The sequence below is a fragment of the Vanessa cardui genome, chromosome 24 (genome assembly GCF_905220365.1).
Source record: "Vanessa cardui chromosome 24, ilVanCard2.1, whole genome shotgun sequence".
NCBI classification, from domain to species: Eukaryota; Metazoa; Arthropoda; class Insecta; order Lepidoptera; family Nymphalidae; genus Vanessa; species Vanessa cardui.
This window is the reverse complement of record NC_061146.1, coordinates 2,093,879-2,116,881: the sequence shown is the minus strand read 5'-3', so window position 1 is coordinate 2,116,881 and position 23,003 is coordinate 2,093,879. Positions and strand designations below refer to the sequence as shown.

Below are 23,003 nucleotides of genomic sequence, written 5' to 3'. Positions count from 1 at the left end.
CACGTTAGTCATCACCAAACCGTCACAAACCCAAACTCAATAGCTTTGTGATCGAATCTAGATAGTAAACAGCAATTAGACACCCCAGACAGATCCCCCAGAATCCATAACAATATTAAGTGCAGATAGATTGCTGGATTCACGGTCCAACAGAATCTTTGGCGAAATGACTTTTATTAGATTGATTCTGATCTCTGATGAACTTATGCTTAAGTTCAAACATTAAACCTGTCTCGTCGAAATCGATCAAAAATCGAAATGAATCAAGTTTTATTCGTCGTAACTTGTATTTATCTTATTTAGAAAACATTTGAAAAAATCTTACCTTGGCGCATACGACCTTTTTCCGTAAAAAATAAAAGTATTCTTTAACAGAGAAGTTTCATAAACGCACTTTTGAATTGTTATTTTAGTGTGTTGAATTTGAAACCGGTTAAAAGAAGATTCCACCAGAACAAAAAGCAAGAAACTCATACTGACATATCATTACCATTTCCGTTTCAAACAGAGATTACGTCAGTACAACAAAACAAACAAACAACAGCCTGTAAATTCCCACTGCTGGGCTATAGGCCTCCTCTCCATTTGAGGAGAAGGTTTGGAACATATTCCACCACGCTGTTCCAATGCGGGTTGGTGGAATACACATGTGGCAGAATTTCTATGAAATTTGTCACATGCAGGTTTCCTCACGATGTTTTCCTTCACCGCTGAGCACGAGATGAATTATAAAGATAAATTAAGCACATGAATCAGCGGTGCCTGCCTGGGTTTGAACCCGGAACCATCGGTTAAGGTGCACGCGTTCTAACCACTGGGCCATCTCGACTCTTTTTAACAAGACGTTCGTATTTAAAATTACTTCAAGTAAAATATTAGTAACATCCAATAGCAATATCAAATTGGTAAAGAAAGCATATTATTCGATACAAGATGTTATAGATGATAAAAAGCTTGGGGTTAATACCAGACTTCCAAGCAGGATGTATTAATTTAAATAATTGTATTTAACTAACATGACTTTGTATTTTTTAAATGTTGAAAAAGAGTAACTACTGAGTTTCTCACCGGTTCTTCTCGGTAGAATCTACTTTCCGAACCGGTGGTAGCTTCACTTAATTGTAAAATGACGATTCAAATGTGCTTGTATAAACCTACTTGAATAAAGTTTATTTTGATTAGATTAGATTTGAAATGCAGCAAAGAATCTATTCGCAATCATGCTTGAAATAATTACAAAGCCCCAAAATTGAATCTAGAATGTAGAACATAATATTATCGAGCCTTTACCGCCATTTTAGCGTAACCGACAAAAACCAAATTTTACAGGAGACGATTTTTTTTAAATATTTTTATACAGAAGTGTGCTAGTAAATAAAAATTTCGCATACTTTAATATTTTTTTAACATTTAAATATATAATTGAAAATAAAACAGAAATTATAAGTATTTATGCCATTTATGGCGTTTACATTATTTTTGCTGTCATAATCGATAGTGATTTTGGCGTTTACGATAAAAATGTCTATTAAAATGACTATATCTAAAAAACTATAACTGTAAATAAATAAGCATTTTAAAAGGTTTTTAAATGAAATAGTCATATATATAATTGAAAAATATATTTATTCATATCAATCGTTTAAAATAATGAGACCAATATACTTATATAAAATAAAATAAAGTATTTCTTCTGGTACGAATCAACTTCGTCCGCTTTAACACCACGTACTGTTCCATCATAGTTCTCAAACAAAATAAATTTTGTATCATTAAAAATCTATTTATGTTAATCATTTGGAATAATGAGATCAAGCAGATTATACATATAACCACGTACTTATATAAAATTAAGTAAAGTATTATAATTCTCATTATTTGCATCATACTTCGTCCGTTTCAGCTAAAGCATCACGTATGCTTTAATTATGCCGCATAATAAAATATTCTTGATGGAATCATCATTCTAGATTCTTTTCTTTCAAGTGACAACATACAGTGTGTATAAAAACGATATGTTTTGAAATTCGTGAGGTAATTATACTTTTGTGCTTTTATTGCGACAATAGTGGGATGGAACAGCAGGCAACATCTCAATGAACGATTTTAACTGTACGACTTCTACTTCACCAGATTTATTATGATTATGAAGAGCTTTTCTGCTTTCCCAAGCGGTATTCAGAAATTTATTGGCATTTTCGATAGCGTATCTCAAAGACATTTGAGATACGTTTAGGGTCTTATGCAAAAGTTGTTTGCATATTGTAATCGTCTGTCCATTATAGTTTATAAAATAATCGTATAATATTTTACGAACATTACTACTGGCTCTTTTTCTGTCAATCGGTCTCTCATTAGCACATGACAGTAGGAAATCTTTTTGTCTTTTGTCACAACCTAATCCCCAATAGTTTTCAAAGATGTTAGCCTAATCATCTTCTGTAAATTTTGAGCATGAGTTACCACATATTTTATTCATACAAGGATGAGGTTGCACAGATTTCTCTACAGCAGTTTCCGGTAAAGGTTTTATTTTCCTGTATCCTCTTTTAGTTGTCTCTTGAGGTGACTCATGTCCATCCGAATCACTGGACGATGAGGCGGGCTTCCATGAGTATTCACTATCAATGCAGACATTATTGTCGTAGATATCCAAAGTTTAGTTATTCTTGGTCAAAAGTGAACTGGTGCTAATCTGTACTAATAAGAGACTCTCTTCGGGATGTTTTTAACAAAGTAGGAATACTTACTGTTGAGTCACAGAATAATTACAAAAATATTATGTATATTCAGAGTAACGTTGAACACTTTGATAAAATCAGTGATAATTAATCATTGTATGTGCACTAGGAGTAAGGATAAGCTTATAACGCCAAGTTTCCGACTCCGCAAAGTCAATAAATCCTTCTTGGGGCAAAGTATGCGTTACTATAATAAAATCCGCAGAAATTTTTAACTTTGCCGTCTCGTAAATTCAAATCGTTGGTAAAAAATACATTGGTAGAAAAAGCACATTATTCGATAAAAGATTTTATAGATGATAAAAAACGTGTTAAAAAAGAGTAACTACTGAGTTTCTAGCCGGTTCTTCTCGGTAGAATCTACTTTCCGATCCGGTGGTAGCTTCACTTACTTGTAAAATGACGATTCAAAGTGCTTATAAAAGCCTACTTGAATAAAGTTTATTTTGATTTGATTTGATTTGATTTGATCAATGCAATCTGGCATAATAGGATCCCCTAAATTAGTTTAATCATAATTTGTTATATCTACTTGTGCAATTTCATTTTGATTATCTAAATCCATTAAAGTATAAATATTTTCAGTGTCAGAATCACTGTAATCAACAAGTTTATTTAGAGTTATTGTTATACGTGGATTGGTATTTTGCTCAGAAAAAAGACCGTGATGATGTCGTCGCAGTTCATGTAGGGTCTATATTAATATCGTTGTTGCTGCCTGTTAGCAAGAATGGATCAAGAACTAAAGCCTCTGTATCTTGCTGCATGTTCTCGGGAAAAGCAGTTTCATGATAGCTTTTTTCTGCGGGGAGTGGTGATATTAGCAACAAACAAGAGATATCTTAAAAAGAATCGCATAATGTAAAACATATAAACGGACGGACAAAGTTGTAGTAAAAAAACTGCTCACTGACCTATTAAGAACCATTCTTTGAGAGATCGTGAAGGAATTTTCTGTCATCCTCTCTTTGTTTCTCTAATTAAACCCAGGTAAAATAGAGGCCATTCTCGTATCAACGAGAATGGCCTAACTTAACTATTTTTTTAACCAATACTAATACACACCAAATTAAAATGGGAGAACAATATTACAGGCAATAAATTGTACGCATATTACATTTTTCTTGCATTCACTTACCAAAATTAAATTACAATACATACCTTAGCTGCTGAAGTCGACATTGCTTTTTTATTTGATAACTGTTTGAGCTTCTTATGTACACTTATAACTCAATTAATTCAAATACTACACAATAAAAAACACTATTTAAAACGTTAATTTTACGATTCAAAAGTTCTTATAAAAGCCCACTTGAATGAAGTTTATTTTGATTTTGATTTTGATTTTGATTTTTTGTTATTATGAGTGAAACTATTTTTTTAACCACAAAGGATTTTTAGGATTATTAGGATGCAACTAACATTGTTTCCTTTGGAAAGATGTTAGTTGCATCCTAATAACTTTTGCGGAAATAAGTATGTCACAGGTTTCTTTATAGTAAACGCCTTACGGTCAAGGAATAATGTCGGTTGCGATAATAAGTAGGGTCGCTTGCGCTAAAAAAAATCAGTCATTAGTCAAATAAGATAAAAATGCCTATTGTCGCTTACGTAAAGACTTTAAAAACGTATGTATTCACGATAATTTTGGCATTTGCTATAACTCTGTAACGGTTTTTTTTCGGAGGGAATCATCAACAGGTATCGGTCCGTTACGGTTTAAAATATTAGTATCAATAAAAAACGATTTTTCGACAAAAGTGTCGCTTACGATAATTTGGCGGTAAGGGCTCGTTATGTTTACAATTCTTTTTTTTAAAAGGCGCGTGACTTATGCACTTGCGTGTAAATTTCTACTTGTACGGTGTGATTAAAATATTTAAATTTTCAACTGCGTGCTAATAACTAATTACAATAAAATAATAATATTCCATTTATTTATCATAAATTAATTATTATTGTTACGATAAATGTTATTTCTCTTTTGCTACTAATATAAAATTCAAAATTTCTTAAACGCACCATTTAAATCAATACATACAATAAAATTTAGAGTGTCTGATTGTAATATCAAAATAACCGCATTATACTAAATACGTACACACTGTATATATACCCAAATAACATTTTTCCCCCTTTTTATGTTTGTTCCGGCTAATCTCTAGAACGGTTGGACTAATTTTTACGGGACTTTCACAGGCAGATAGCTGATGTTGTAAGGAATAACTTAGGCCAAAACAATAACTTTTTTGTTAAACTCAAACGCGCATGAACTGGGGCACAGCTGGTTTAAAATAAAAATAAACATTGTAAAATAAGATAGGGCGTGTCGAGCTACTTGACAACGACATTAAATTACAGTTTAGAAAGTAACTTCATCCTATAGTTTGTTTACAAAATGAGCGCATTATAAAATTTTCTTTATTTCTATAATACGCCAAACAAAGTATAACATCAAAAATATTGTCAAGCTCTTTGAAGATACAGTATTATGTTTACAAATATTTTAACTTCTAAAAGTAGAAAAATCCGATGATTTCGGGTTCAAAGAAGCACCACGATATATATATGTGCTTAATTTGTGTTTATAATTCATCTCGTGCGCGGCGGTGAAGGAAAACATCATGAGGTAACCTGCATCGGTCTAATTTCATTGAAATTCTGCCACATTTGCATTTCACCAACCCGCATTGGAAGAGGTGGTGGAATATGTTCCAAGCTATCTCCTTAATGGGAGAGGAGGCCATTAGCCCAACATAGGGAAATTTACAGGCTGGTACTTTACTTTACTTTTTTTTTACTATTCAATTTTTTTATAGTACCCTTGCCATTAAACTCAGCTTTCAAAGCTTATTGTACAAAAATAACTGTTTATATCACAAATTAAAAAAAGTACTTGCGTCAAGATAAAAACTTAAATTCGTATCATATGTTTATTAGACGAAAAGTTAAAAGGTAATAAGCGGTTATAGTCCATTTGGATTTATTACCGGCATAATCAGACCTTTTTGACCTTTTTGACTTTAGTAAGGGCATTTTTAGTGTTGGTTTACAGTCTAATGACATTACTAAATAAATCTCTATATAAATATTAGCGGGAAACTCAAGTGTTAAGTTTATATAAATATTTATATTGAAGATTTCTGTGGTCAAGAAGTGCGTACGCCGTTTTTCATGGGTAAGTCTCTCCGAGGATCTGGGTTCGATTCCCGGCCGAGTCTATGTAGAAAGAGTTCAATAGTTTTTTGTGTTGTCTTGCGTCTGGATGTTTGTGGTACCGTCGTTACTTCTGATTTTTCATAACACAAGTGCTTTAGCTACTTACATTGGGCTCCAAGTAAAGTATGTGATATTGTCCAATATTATATTATTATTATATATTATATAAATATCAAAATATAATTTTCTCTCCCAACAGGCGAAGACGCAGTCTGAAATTAGTATTAAATTCAAAGTATAGTATATTAATCTTTACCGGAAATCATAAGCTGAATAACTATTACGAATTCCAAGCAAATTATCAACATAATACTATGTCTAATCCTCACACAGGAATGGAGTAACTTAACTAATCTAAGTCATAAAAGATATGATTGTGACTCAACCAAATCTCAACTTAATCTGTTAACTTATTCAAAAGCAAACATTCAAATACACAAAACTTCCCCCGCAACTACGGATGGAAAAGTTTTTGAAAACTATACTCACTTTAAATAATCCAAGTTATTTATAAGTTGATAACTTGAACTGAATAGGAAGAATTATTATAATACAATACCTAACTTAGAATATAAAACACGTGGTTCGTCGTCGGTCACGTTTTCGATTCCAGGTCAGCGTAACTAACCTACTTCAAAATATAGGCCAAAATAGTCTAAAAATCCTTGATTGTCAAAATTTGATTGTACTAAATCTATATACATATAATAAAATCGCAGCGTCTGTTTGTAATATTAAAATAGCCCTTTTTTACTCAATGCATTTGTATAAACGGTACATATACCAAAATAACATTCTTTACAATTTTTCTGTTTGTTCTATCTCTGGAACGGCTGGACCGATTTTGACGGGACTTTCACTGTCAAATAACTGATATAATAAGGAGTAACATAGGCTATAATAATATTTTTTTGTTAAATTCAAACGCGTGCATGGTCGCGGGCATAGCTAGTGAAATATATAAGGCTGCATTAGAATATAACTAATAAAAAAAAGTATTGCATAAACTCAGCACACATGACAGACGTCTAACTTGGCGCCTTTTTTCTTATCGCTGGAAATACGCTTTATGCGTTTCTCCCACGTGAAGTGGGGGTATCTGGGAGTCGCCGGCGAACAGGACGATCTAGAGCGCCCCAGTAAACCGGACTACCCACTAAAAAACCAGCAATATCCTCGTCTTCTCCTTCTCCCATTCCGCTACCTCCTTCTGCAATATGACGTTTTCGTAGAATACATTTCTGACTAGCACGCCTCTCGACCGAGCTTAGCGTTGATGACGCTCTGACTTGGTGACTCTGCCAAATAAATAAATATTGGACAATATCACACACATTACTCTGATCCCAATGTAAACATTAAAAATTAGTAGAAACGACGGTACCACAAACCCAAGACAACGTAGAAAAGTAATACCTTACCTTTGTCTGCTTTGACTCGGCCGGGAATCAAACACGGGACCTCGGAGTGTCATACCCATGAAAACCGCTGTACACACTACTCGACCACAGATGTTTCAACTATTGTCGTGAGCTTGTGATCCATTGGGTGACCTAGTCGCCACCCAATCTATTTTAAATAATAAAAAAGGAAACTTTTTACATACCTCAAAGAAAATATGACCTTAAAGTCCACTCAAATATGTGGCCTCCTTTGAATTAAATTTAGGTATACTAAATACTTGATAGTTGTTCGTAGTTACTAAAACCTAAAAGGCAAAGAGCGTGCACCACGAATTCCGAACAAATTCCCAACCCAACTCAACTTTACTCTTCATACGATCTCAAATATACTTACAAACTTATGTCGTAAAGGATTATGAAAAAAGTTCTAGCGAATTGTCTACAATGGAAAGTTTTTAAAAACAGAAATCGCTGCTTTATTTAATACGTATTTTTCTTCAGCTCGAAGTTTTGTGAATTCTACAAGTGTGTATTAGTTTAAGGGTTGAAATCCAGGTCAGCGCTGCGGTTTTATTTTGCTTATCACTTCGCATCTCGCTCGAGAAAGTTTTAAAAGTATTATACGCTATTTGGACACGCGTATTATTTATTAAAATGTTTTAATTATTAAATTCAATTTCAAATATAGCTTTCTAAGATGTATATTATAATCGAGTTCTCTGGTGTTTTTGCTTTAAGTCTAAGACATTTAAATAGCCTTTAAATGTCCCACTGCTGGGCTAAAGCCTCTTCGAAATTATCCTTATCCTTCCTTCCATCCTTCGAATAATCCTTAAAGGATTAGAGCATATTCCAGCACGCTACTCCAGGGATTAGTGGATGCACATGTTTTTCTCGAGATTATTGCCTTCACCGCTGAACATGAGTTAAATTATAAACACAAATTAAGCATACAACAATTCAGCCGTGTATTATATCTTGCTTGAGTTTGATCGCGCAATCATCGCTCAAAATGCTTGTATGTTAATCACTGGGCCGTCTCGACTCCGTTTCGTGTTATTTTCATAGAATAGTACTACATTTTTATATTCGTTAATTATAATTATTTAACCTAACTTTTCTTATCGCTTCATCTACTTTTTTTATGATATAGGTTGGCAGACGATCATATGGGCCACCTGATGGTAAGTGGTCACCATCGCCCATAGACAATGACGCTTTAAGAAATATTAACTATTCCTTAAATCGTCAATGTGCCACTAACCTTGGGAACTAAGATATTATGTCCCTTGTGTCTGTAGTTACACTGGCTCACTCACCCTTCAAACCGGAACATAACAATACTGAGTACTGTTATTTGTCGGTAGAATAACTGATGAGTGGGTGGACTCAGGCGAGCTTGCACAAAGCCCTACCACCAAGTTAACTTGATAAAATATATACTTAATAAAATCTTAAAATAACAAACTGACATACAATGCATAGCTTGACCCAGTGGGTCTTAGGATGAAATTTCGCAGCGGAATTTCTTATGGAACGAAGGTAAGCACTAAGAATTATGAGATGAATATTTCGATGGGAATTTGTCATTTTGGATGTTAGACATTTTGTTAGATCGATGCTTTCTTTGGCTTCTTATTGAGGTCAAGACAAACATATTTTTAATATTTATCTCTAAAAAAACTTAAATTGAAGATGAAAATTTGTAAGGAAATTTGTCAATTTAACTGTTATAATTACGGCTATGATAATTAATTCAATTTGATGGATAGAAATACGGTATTATGGCTAAAGAAAGCGTTACAGCGTTTTCCAAAAATCACCCAAGAGTGTGAAATTTGGGGTGAAACTTTGTACGGAAGTTCAAAATATTTCATGTTAGAAATATTGAAAAATTGAAATAGATGTGGTTGTAGTTATATATCCTTTGATCAAAATCGCAATATACTTCATTCGAGTATATAAGCACATTTGAATAACAATTTTATAGAATGGTGGTAAACATAAATTTACCACAAGTTCGGAAGTTCTACCTAGAACCAACAAGTAACTCAGTATATTTCCCACATTTGAAATGCAAAATAATCTCTGTTAAATACAATTGCATAATATAAATAAAAATTTTAACAAAAAGAAAAATTGACTTCAAACAAAACACTATTTTAAAACAAATAAATATGCACTAAGAAGTAATAAAAATAATTGCGTATTCAACATATGGGAAGCACTAGCTTTCAAACAAAAAAAAATATCAAAATCGGTCCAACCAGTGAAAAGTAACAAACATAAAACAAAACCGACGAATTGATAACCTCCTCCTTTTTGAAGTTGGTTGAACGAATACATCGTGCCTAAAATGCAACAAGAATTAGTATCACTTATCATCTATGTAACATTGACATTAACATTTTTTTAATAGTATGCCTATTTATGCAAGTTATAAGATATTGTTACAACACGACTTGAACACTGCTCTATATAAGATTAAATCGATATTTAATCGAATTCAATCGAGTACTATCAGTACCTTATGCCTTTGAAATATACCAGTTTTAATGAATGAACATGGCAAAGTTACATATAGAGCAGATTTTGTAAACACCATGTAGATGTAGCCAGTTGGGACCATCTATCATCAAGAGCTGAGATGGCCCATTGGTTAGAACGCGTGCATCTTAACCGATGATTTTGGGTTAAAACCCAGGCAAGCACACACTGTATATGAGTGCTTAATTGTGTTTATAATTCATCTCGTTCTTGGCGGTGAAGGAAAACATCGTGAGGAAACCTGCATGTGTGCAACCGAAATTCTGCCACATGTGCATTCCACCAACCCGCATTGGAACAGCGTGGTGTAATATGTTCCAAACCCTCTCTTCAATAGGAGAAGAGGCCTTAGATCAGCAGTGGGAAATTTACGGGCTGTTACTTTATTAGTCTTACAGTAAATAAAGTTACAACAGCTATTTTAATATGCGAATGAAACTTATATTCACACGCGAGCCAACAAAAGTGTTTTGCCTCGGTCATAATTAATAGCGAATTTAAAAATGTACGAACACGCCAGTTCCACATACAACTTTATGGATTATAAGTCACGAGAAATCTAATATGATAAATGGTATGTGGGTGGGTAAACGGCAAAGTTTCATAAGTCACGAATCAAATAAATCTAGTTTACAAAAAACTGATTCGGTACCTGCCAAAATGACATAGATCATATATTACATTTACATTTTTATTAAATATGAAGCTAAGTGATCTATGGATCATCCGATGTGGTCATCGACGCCGATAAATAAAGAGATAAGCGATAGATAGAGAAACTTTGTAAGAAAGGTAAATCTTTTCTTACATCGGCATTGCGCTCCTAATTTCGGGAGATATAAGATAAGATATTAAATCCCATTTTAAGAGTACTGATTTGCTTTGCAAAATGTGTGATAAAATCCTTAGAGAGACCTACAGTAAACAATTCTGAAGGATTATTGCTATCGAATTCAAATTTTAATTTGGTTAATAATAATTGTTTGGGGCAATTATGCGCTAATTATGCCATCTACGTCACTTTTGCCTTTTTCCACACTAACTCAATAACCTTTAACCTAGAACACAACAATTTATAGTATTATTATTTAGTTATTTAAGTATTTGCGGTGGAGTGCATGATGAAAGTCTGGTCGTACCTGTTCTACCTACCCAGATTTCGCATGTATTCTATTGTTTGAATTTGAAATGTTTTTGACGTATCTAAATGTTTGTAGATCTACATATTTACTAATAACAGCTGCCGGATTTTAAAACGTAACCTCAATAAAACTCACTGCTTAATATCGTTTCCTAATTAGAATTTAAAGTAAATTTGGGTGTAATAACAGTGAGGCGTTTAATGTTAACGTAAGGCAAAGTAACGTTCTATCGCAAAAAAACGACACTTCTGTTAAATTAATTTAACATTTTCTTCGTTGTTTAATACATCACTATCGTAGAATATTCATTAAGAGCAAATTCATGTTATTTTATTAGCAAAAATATTCTTACAATATTATTATAATATGAAACGTTTTACATGCTGTACAATGTTTCGCGTAAATAATAAATACTAGCCTTCAAAAGGGTGCTTGAAATATGGCAGGGTTCGTGCCGTTGCGACCTGTACGTTTCTTGAAAATTATTCCGTTATAATTTATATGATGAATTAGTCGAATTTATCATCAAGAATTTTATTCAGCCGTAGCATTGTGTATTCGCTAGATGTATATTATTTGCGTTTATGAATATGATTAATGTAACAAGATTTTTTTTATATTTGTGATGTCGATCTTATCTTACATTAATGAGGTACAATACATTAGGAAAGAAAACCGTAGCTATGTGACAAATATCTGGCAAAAAAATATAATGGTATGGTATTTTTTACTTGGTAGTATTATGTGCAAACCCATCTAGGTACCACCCAATCATTATATATTCTACCGCCAAGCAGCAATATCCTTGTGTTCGGTTTGAAGAGTGTGGTCTTAGCATTTTAGTGATTTGTGAGCAGTGGTAACCACTTATTATATCGTAAAAACAAAAAAAATACACCAAAGTTTTTTAGAACTAATAAACTTTGCAAATGAGAAGAAAAGTACATTAGGAAACATTATAAGTCAATAATCTAGCGACATTCGATGACGACATTTTAGAAGCTTTTGTTACTAAATATTTAAAGTCATTTGTGTAATATCTTTCCTATATATCTTGACCTTCAAATTCATTGCCCTGGCCGATCCAAATGACATCATAAATAAACTGAATTGAAATAAACACAAAACTTCAACTAAAAACTTAAATAAGGTCATCGTTGAGGAATTGCAACTGATATGACTTAGAAGATTTTCTTAAGGCCGGCAACGCACATACAAGCATTTATGTGTTGCAGATATGTAGTAGTAGTCACTTTTCATCAAATGATCCTCTAGCTCATTTGCCACCAATTTTATGAGAAAGATTGTATAAATAGTCGTCTTCTGAAAAACGTAGCCCAAACTGACTTTTTTTTTCGTACATTAAAATTACGATTAATAGGGAAAATTGTGGTTAAAGAACTTTCTATTTCTCATAAGAAGTTTACAATTCACTTAAATGAGATTACAGAAAATAAATTTCTTACAGCTACATGTTTTTTTTAATAAATTGTATAAGACATAAATTAGGATAAGTGTTTAATACTTTCTCGGTCTCACACTTTAGTTTCACACAAATTGAATAATGCAACTTAGTCACAAAATGCGATGCATATGCATAAATTACATTCTATTTTCTTCCGAGAATCTTGATTATATTTTACGATTATTTGTAGAGGGGACGATGAAAATTCTCAATTCTTATATTTGTAACAAAGTTGAAGCAATCTCTTAAAAAACACATTGCTCTTTCAGTTTTCTTACAAAGTGCGAAGGATCCTTCAAGTTTTAAACCATTTTACGCCAAAGATACTTAAAATTATTCAACTGTTAACCTCTAAACTTTTTAAATGGCGGATGTTTCTTGAACCGCCACTAAACATTTAACTTTTATTCTGCTTTTATTGATGCTATTTTTTTCTTTTGCAGATGCTGTGAACTCAACAGAAGATCGAGCAGAAATAGTGACTCTTGAGCATGACTAATTAATTAAAAATATCAAAATGAAAATCAAAATGTCAATATTAACTATTTTAATTTGTAATCTATGTGTTAGTGCACAGAGTAGTGTAAGCAAAACATTTACAAATGAAACATTTTTTAATGACATAGATAGTATAATAAATACAAAATATATTAAAGATAACAATGAAAATTTCGATAATTTAGTTTTTACGAATATAAAAAGTGATTTAAGACATAAAAGAAATGTAAATGCTAGTGATATAAGAAACGATAATATAACCAATGCTATTAATAAAGAAAGTTCAAAATTAGATTTGAACGATAAAGACAAAATGGTTGCTGATAGATCTGATACAAATGAGGATACAACAACGACCGAATACTTCGAAGGGAATTTCACTGAGGAACCTTGTGTTGGTGATCGTGAATACTGTAATATGTCAAGGGAAGAATATCTAGAAATGTTAAACGATTATATATACCCACAACCGTACCAATGGGTTCTCATAGCGACGCATGCTATCGTCTTCGTGATAGGATTGATTGGGAATGCGCTTGTTTGCACAGCGGTGTACAGGAACCATTCCATGAGGACAGTTACCAACTATTTCATAGTAAATCTAGCGGTTGCTGATTTCATGGTCATCTTGATATGTCTGCCTCCAACCGTGCTGTGGGACGTTACTAAGACATGGTTCTTCGGAACTGCAATGTGCCGGATCGTACTATATTTTCAGGTGAGTTTATTTAAATATGTTCTAATATCTAATTTTATGACTTGATAGGCTTAGATTTATAGTATATTGGTTGGTGTTGTTGTTCGCGAACTTGTTTATTTATATTCCAACAATAATAATAAATACAGGTTTTTTTAGAACCTAAAGTAATTTACCAATTCGTATAAATATGAAAATTTTGCTACTAATCCATAATGACTATGGCAAATATAAATGTATGATATGATAAAATATTAACAAAAGGTAATGTAATAAAGTATATAAAACATTTTTCGTTAATTGATTCGAATAAAATGAAACGTCAAAAACATAATTCTTAACGTCAAGAATATTTTATTCCTTGAGATAAGAAACTTACTTAAACATAGTTCTATCTTTTTTGTTAAGTAACAAATTTCGTTGAAGCATTGGATTCCTTTTATCAGATTACTAAGGACCTACAAACAAATCATTCAATTTTAACCTTAATTTATTAGGCGATAAGACTGATATTCTGGAACGATTTGTGAATATTTTCCTTCCGGCATTAACCTGGAGTTAGTTACCCTTTCAACGTGCGTGATGCGAATTCTCTTTTGACGTTTTGATTAATAATTTATTATACAAAATGTTTGTCTCGTTTATAGCTTATTTCGAAAAGAAATACCTTAGTTGTTTCTTCAAATGAGACAAAGAAATCGGTAAATTATAAAACTTGGATAATGAGACTGCCTTTAGATACATTTTTATGATATAGGTTGGCGGACGATCATATGGGCCACCTGATGGTAAGTGGTCACCATTACACATAGACAATGATGCTGTAAGAAATAATAACTCTTCCTTAAATCGTCAATGTGCCACTTATCTTGGGAACCAAGATATTATGTCCCTTGTGCCTATAGTTACACTGGGTCACTCACCCTGCAAACTGGAACACAACAATACTGAGTATTGTTGTTTGGCGGTAGAATAACTGATGAGTGGGTGGTACCTACCCAGACGGCCTTGTACAAAGCCCTACCACCAAGTGAAACATTGTTGTGTATCGTGTAAAAATTACACGATTTAAGGTACTGCGTTAAATAAAATTGTACGTGATACATCAAATAAAACCTATTTTACAAACATCATTATTTACCATTACAACGAGTCGACTGTTGTAAAGTTTCTTTCGACCAATGCGGACAGATATTCAAGGAATATATACCAAAGAGCATCAAAGGGCATAATTACGTGTACACACACACTTGTACTCTATCTTAAGACTACGACAATCTATCACAATCGGTGTGATTCGGTGCACGACAATTTTAGGGGCTAGTCGCAGTAGCGTTAGACACAAGCAACGCCAATTTTAGTTTTAGTTTTAGTTTTAATTAACATCTTATTAGATTAAGATGATAATTATATCGTGTTCCAAACGGAACGAAAAGGAATTGCAACAAATACTATAGATATACAGTAAGTGTTTATTTCATTGCGCTCTTCAAGGCGCTGATTAGAAAATATACTTGCACGTATATGTGGTATCCAAGAAAGAGAATCAGTCCCGCATGACTCACTTCTGGGCAAATGACTCTCTTTGCAATAATATTTTTTAGGAACGAGGTTCTTCTACGTGGCTTATAATAGAGTGATAAGGTGAATGTCACCATGTAAAAAACCGTTATAACCCTTTCAAACAATTTTGCCTCTCGTTTCCTTTTTTTCTCTTTTTATTACGTATATTTTTATGTAACATCATCTATAACGTATGTTTGTAAGTTTTTTTTTTATTCACAAGGGATTTTAATAATGATTTTATTTCTCGCATTTATTTACTCATATACATTGTTATTTCATTGTGTCTGTTATAACACAATACAAAGCAAAAGCTCTTCGTTCCAACGGAATGTTCCGCGACAAACCTTTTTTTATATATTTCAATTCAAACAAATTGCATCTCATTAACTCGGTTACTTTTCACATCGTCAGAAACGTGATTATGAGGATTCGGAGCATACATTTTCACAGTCACATCTCCGAGGGCTTTACCATAAATTAGAGCTGGTTTACATCAGGTCGGACCGGCTTTATTGCTCCGACAAAAATGTCGGTTTATTTATGTTAAAAAAATAGTTAACTTTAGTTACTCTTATTTTTCTAATACATCTACATTTATTTATAACTAATAAGGTTTTCGGAATAAGCTGTCTATGTTATTGTAGATTTTATATCATCAAGGTAACCCACTAAACACAAATACTAAAAGATACATTAGTGGGTTTCAAAAATATATGCGCCATAAAACGTCTGTTGCACGTTCTCTCACAATTTAGCTACATCTGTAAAAAATGGTTAGCAGTCTGATAAATTTGCCTTAAGAATCTAATCGAAAATCTTTTGTAATTAATATATTATATTTATAATTTATTTCATTAACCACGATAGACAACATCGTGTAGAAATAATTATTAAAATTGAATTTAAACACAGTCATGTAATGCTGCCTTCTCTTTTTTAAGAACATACTCCATTTTCAAATTGTTTGCGCAGGATAAAAAGGTTTGACCTTGAACAGCTGACGGCGATAAATCTTTCTATTCGACCTAATGTAAACGAGCTCTAAAAGGTGAAAATTAAGATTTCCCATTCTTAAAAAAGGTCGTATATTGAAGTCGTCAAATACTCCAATAAAAAAGTAACGAGTTCATTTATAATTTTTAAATAGAAAACCATATAAGACTACTAGTCACAAGCGCTAATTTAAACAAACTAGCAAAAAGCGCTTTATTGATAAAACTAAGCACTATTCAATAAATATTTCTATTTACTATTTCCGTCCGTGGATATTGAATGGGTTAACAGCCCTTGTGACCCAATTCAGCAGTCAAAGGCATTCTCCTCTCAAGGAAAAGTTTTGGGCTATTAGATTAATTCCACTACGATCGTGTATTACGGGTTCAAGACATGTCAAAAAATTTGCAAGCAAATCTAACATTACAAACATATTTATTTATTTTTACTTTATTGCACCAATATAATGTTATATTATTAAGGATTAACATTTAAAGTTGCATTCATACAATAGGCGGACTTATCGCTAAAACAGCTACCTCTTCAGGCAACCTTTGGGAAAAGGAATGGTTGTAAAATAAATTAAAAATTACACATTAAAATATTGCATTATATTTACTTTATACTTTATTGTACACCGCAAAACAAAAATAAATAAAACATGGATGCTGTATCCTTGTTCTTTAGAAATAAAGCCTTATAGAAGCTAAATAAAAATAGTAATAAAGGAAAAACCGGTTCACTGCCTCCCGGATACTACATCTTAGAAGTTATTAAGTTCATTAGAACTATTCTCAGAACATTTCTTGGAGCATATAGTTCGTCGATAATTTAATAGTTTTCATTGTACTATCTCTTCTACTTCATTTACGTTTAAAATTATATTTGAAATCAATTCGATATTAATAATCGAGTACAAAATAGTGCAATGTTAAATTAAATTTGGGTTTGTAAGGAAAATTAATCATGTCTTACAATGCAAAAGTGTGTACCTACAGTTGATAGTTGTGATGTTTGGTCCTTTGTATCTGTAATTACACTAGCTCATTCACCTTTCAAACTAGGAAATTCAACAGCAACTACAATAGCCTATAAATCACTCACTGCTGGGTTAAGGCTTCCTCTCCCCCTCGAGGAGATGGTTTGGAACATATTCCACCACTCTGTTTCAAATGCAAGTTTCCTCGCGATGTTTTCCTTCTCCGTCGAACACGAGATGCAAATAAATACAAATTGCCACAATCTTGGGAAATAACGAAACTAAGTTTGGCTGTATAATGTCTGATGAGTGGGCGATAGAAGCATTTGCAAAAAGGTCACCTGTAATCAAACATGTAAATTCGAATTCAGATCTTCAGAAGCAAATTGAAACTCAAAAAGTCTTCATGATAAGAAATTAAAGAGTATAACTGGCTAAAACTTTGTCAAGTGAAAAGTTTTATTCGGGCTCTTTTTAGGGTCGTCGTGTACAAGTTAATGAAAATATTTCTTTTATACATAACCGCCTCGAGGTCCCCAATTTTGTTCCAATGAAAAAGTTAATAAATATTCTTTCGTCAAGACATTTTCTGTACGAACTCAAGTCAGTTGGCTCTGTAAACTCCTTTTTACTTTTTGTCCCATAGCTGAATTCGTTCCCTTCATCTCAGATTTGCCGTCTTGTCCTATCATGAGGATGCACTTGGGTTTGCGCTTACATTTGTGTTCTATGCGATGATTGCGGGTTCAAACCCTGCCTGGGTTTCAGCACCAATGAATATTCATGTACTTAATTTGCGTTTATAATTAATCTCGTGTCGGAATCTTGCATCTGTCCAATTTCATAGAAAATCTGCCACATGTGTATTCTACCAACCCGCATTGGAACAGCGTGGTGGAATATGTTCCAAACCTTCTCCTTAAAAGGGAGAAGAGGCCTTAGACCAGTAGTGGAAAATTTATAGGTGGTTGTTCTTATTGTTTGTTGTGTATATGTAATATGTCTCCTTTGTGATTAGCTGCCACGATCGAAATCTATTGCATACGTATTTCTTTAAATAGTACTAGCGCCAACCACTTTACTAAATTAGTCAGGTCAGAGTAGAAAATATTACCAATATTAAAATAGCACCAACCTTTTGAACTACTCTAATGAGACCTTAGCTACATATAATTCTAATAAAATATATTATAAAATTCGATACATCGATTCAGCAAATGAGAAATATACCTACCAAAAGGAAAATAAATAATTTCCAAAAAGGTTCAAAATCGACGAAGTTATGATACAAGGTAAGTAACATATAAAAATCCAATCCAATTGAGAATTTCCTCGTTTTAAAGTCGGGTAAAGACAAAATTCTAAAATTATTTAATTATGCGGAAAGCGAAAATATGCCTAAACGTATTGGAAATTTCGGAATATTTAAGAATTTTAGTGGACAATTTGTTCCGTTTACTATGCGGAGCTGAACTCGTAAAAAATTAATATTCAAAAGATGTCCTTGACTGTTTCTAGAATACAAAAACCCTTAATTAGATAATAGGATGACTTTTTAGAGTTAAGAATAAAATTAATATACACAATAGTACTGTGACCACGTCTGTGTACCAATTATTTTGACAAGGCGTATAATGGAAGGCCTTTGATTGTCATTATTGTGGGAAAGAAAAACAAATAAGGTAATTGTCCCACTACAAACGATCATCCGGTGCGACTTAAGAAACAAAAGACAAACATACAAATTGTCTCATACTGCTAGCGCGCACCGGTGATTTTTGTCACGGTGACTGTTTTGTCACTCTTGTCGAGTCCCTGAATATGTAAGGAGGTGCGCGCACGTTACGACGTGACAATTGAGTGACATTTGTGTCCGCCGACGAAACTGTCAGCGTCTTTACGTATCACCATATCACATTATCACAGCAATGCGCGCACTAGTGACAACTTTGTCACTCTCGTCGTCAGTCTTTCGCTATCTGCACTTTGACTGCCGACTTTGGCGCGCGGAAAATGCCGTCACCATCTATTCAAAAGGTAAACATTCGTGAAGACGATACTGATAATGATGTCCTAATAGAAGAAGTGGAAAAGAGACCACGGGGCTTAGACAAAGTAACATTTAAAAAACGATAGCGAAGTTAGAAAAGAACAAAATGTATGGGATTGACATAAGCCGCGCTAAATGACGTGGTCAATCGACATCGCTATCGCATATTGGTAGACAATGTTAAAATTCATTACGAAATGATACATTAGCGAATTGTTATTAAACGTCATCCACGTCGTTACCATAGAAATGCGTAGACAAGCAGCACTTTTTTTGTTCGCCTTCGCTGCGATCGTGATTGTCAAAAAAAATATCGAAGCGAATATATTACAAAGATGTATCTATATAGCTGTTGATATCGAAACAAAATGGCCGATTTCATTAGTCAGCTGATATTGTAACTAGGCGTGTTTAAGAATTAACAGTTGAAATAGTAAAAAAAAAAAGAATTTTTTGCGTGCTGCACACATTGAGAACATATGGCAGAAGCGACAAAAGTGAATAACATTAAGAAGACAATTGAATAAAATTCAAGATATGCCAGAGTTGTTGTTCATACAACATTTCAGGCTAAACAAAGCCACAATCCGGAACTTATGTGACGACCTAAAATATATGCTATATATAATTAAAAGGATTCGCTGAAATTTCCCTGGAAATAAAGGTAAAAAATTATATATATTAGGAATCAAACAGTGTTTTAAGGTGCTTGTGAGTACAATTTTGTTGATTGTTGTACTTAAATAAACTTACTTTGACTCAGAGTTCTTCACTATCACCCTGACATGGCTAGCAAAATAACCAATGCCTGTTGTGAGCTACACAGTACAGCTGCTAGAATATCACCTCAGAGTTACATGCCAGCCGGTGGTCTTGAAGGTAATGAATACCATTCTGTGCGACAAAGCACCACCACAAATGACGATGGAAATGAGTTAATTCAAGCAATGATGAATTAAAAAAAAAAAAACTTTTTCAGACAGAATAAAGATTTTGAATAAAACTTTTATTTATTATTATATTTTAATTAACAGTAAACCGTATATTTTTTTTAGATGTAGGTAATAAATTATAAAATAAAACTAATAAATTGCTGGGCATTATCTAACGCGCAAGCTAGATTTACTGATTATAAATTTCTTACATATATTCTGTCGATGTGTGTGACACTTACTACATTAACACTTAAAAAAAACAAGGAACAGTCTTAACAGTTGAACAACATAGCCGAACAGTCTTATGGCCGTCTTATGAGTAAAATTAAAAAAATAGGTAACAATTCAATAATTCAACGTAGTCTTCCTACCTATACAACGATTATTTTTATTCCATAACGTAAACAATTCAAAATTTTATTTTTTTTAACATTCATTTGATATCACCAGCTTATTGTAAAGTAAAACCATACATAATGATTGTTAACAAAACATTGTATAGGTACCTACTCAAATAAAATAATGTAATGACAGCTAAATATTCGTTTCTTAGCGAATATCAATTTCGCCACAACGATCGCGACAGTGGTAGTACATTGGCTAGGAAATTGTTATCGTTATCTCAGAGACGATAGCGAATTTCGGTATCTTTTCGCTATTTATTTATTTATTTATTCTATGAAGCGATGTTACTTTGTCTAAGCCCCCAGCTCTTTATGATAAAAAATTGAAAGAGTATTCAGATATTCACGTGAAAATTAAAGCGTGGGATGAAATTAGTACCCAGTATTCTCTTCGCTTTCTTTTTCTGCCGAGTCTCACGAGTTCACAGAACCCTCTCTTCGAAATCAATAGTGGCAAATGACACTTCGATTTCGAAAATGTTTTGTCACTGTCTCTATTAATGAGCGCACTCCACTTTGGAAACGTGACGTGACAATGACAAACACTTTAAAGACACCGTGACGATAATCACCGGTTCGCGCTATTTCTTATTATCAAAGTCGTATTTTTATCATTTTTTATCATTTATTGTTAATAGCGACACGTCCCGGTTTCGCTCGTCTAAAACTATCAGAGTTTCTCTATCATGTTGTGCATGTATTATACATATAAACTTTACTCTTGTATCAATCTGTCAAAAATATGATACATCTTATTATGCAACATTAAAAATTTATATGAAACATTAAAAACAAAGTAAGATTAAGGTAAAGGAGGGGTAAGACCTTCGTTAGATAACGTGATAAATACAAAGTTGATTGTAATAAATTGCAAAAGTACGTAATTTCTAAAACCACAATTGCCGATTGAAGGCGACAAAATATCTTTTAACAGTGAAGACTAATTATTGGGTATACCATTTACAGGTCTGGCTATAGATATATATTATATAATAAAAAAACATGATTACGTATATCTTCTGTCAACATGCTTTTATATCTTGAACTATAAAGCTCAAAGATGTTGCAACACTGTATGACAGAATACAATGAACACATATGTCCAAGATGAGAGCGGTTTAGTTTGAGTTGCAAACCCTGAAGACCATTTGAAGGTCGAGTAATGTAGATAGATTTACAAAAATAATGTTTTTTTTTTTTTTTTAATATCTAAAAGAGACCCAGAGTAGAGTAGATAGTATTTTTTGTTTAATTTAGAAGATCCTATAAGCAGCACTAACAACAACAGCCTCTAAATTCTCACTGCTGGGCTAAAGGCCTCCTGTCCCTTTGAGGAGAAGGTTTGGAACATATTCCACCACGCTGTTCCAATGCGGGTTGGTGGAATACACATGTGGCTGAATTTCTATGAAATTTGTCACATGCAGGTTTCCTCACGATGTTTTCCTTCATCGCTGAGCACGAGATGAATTATAAAGACAAATTAAGCACATGAATCAGCGGTGCTTGCCTGGCTTTGTACCCGCAATCATCGGTTAAGATGCTCGCCTTGTAACCACTGGGCCATCTCGACTCAGAAGCAGCACTAAATAACTGTGAATGCTGATAATAAAAGTGTCTTATTAATTTCTAGTCTATATTTAGGTCTGAATCAGAGTAACGAAGGAATATATAATAAGGGAGTAGCAACCATTCTGTGTATTCCACCACAGCGCCACCAACCTTGGGAAGCAATAGGTTATGTTCCTGACGCCTGCAGTGATTAGAAGGGTGACTGCTGTGACTCACCCTTCAAACAAGATCTGAACTGTGTACTATGTATTTTACGGTAGATTATCTGATGAGTGGACGCTACTTACCCAGCCGGCCTTAATCGAAGCTCTTCCACCAAGTTTCACAACAACAACAACAGCTTGTAAATTTCCCACTGCTGGGTTAAGGCCTCCTCTCTGTTTGAGGAGAAGGAACATATTCCACCACGCTGTTCCAATGGGGATAGTGGAATACACATGTGGCAGTATTTCTATGAAATTAAACTCATGCCAAGTTTGACTATTTACGGAAATTCACGAGAGCCTAAATAAATAAATTACATCAAATTATCGTCTATTTATATCTCCATGGTAGGATTAATATGGAAAACGCTTATATTTCCAAGATTTTTTAAAATTAATTTCCGTAACAGGGCGCTTCCGCCATAAAAACATTTTATTGCTAACACAATTTTCATCGCTTCAACCGGTTTATTGGCTAAGTTTATTAGTTGCCTTATTTTCAAGATTTCTGAGCCATCGACAAACATGTTTTTAAATAAGTTTTTAGAGTATCAAGACTTAAAATGTGTAGGAAATCCACACTATCATT

General features: G+C 33.2%; 1 protein-coding gene across 1 annotated transcript in view; it reads left to right on the top strand.

The window, feature by feature from the left end:
• The window catches only part of LOC124540319 (orexin/Hypocretin receptor type 1-like), a 174,539-nt gene that overhangs the window by 129,363 nt on the left and 22,173 nt on the right, over nucleotides 1–23,003 (top strand). The window contains exon 3 of the mRNA XM_047117805.1: nucleotides 12,961–13,733. Within this exon, the coding sequence (XP_046973761.1) occupies nucleotides 13,035–13,733 (699 nt within the window). The 5' untranslated portion in view covers nucleotides 12,961–13,034. The remainder of the gene's footprint in view (nucleotides 1–12,960; nucleotides 13,734–23,003) is intronic.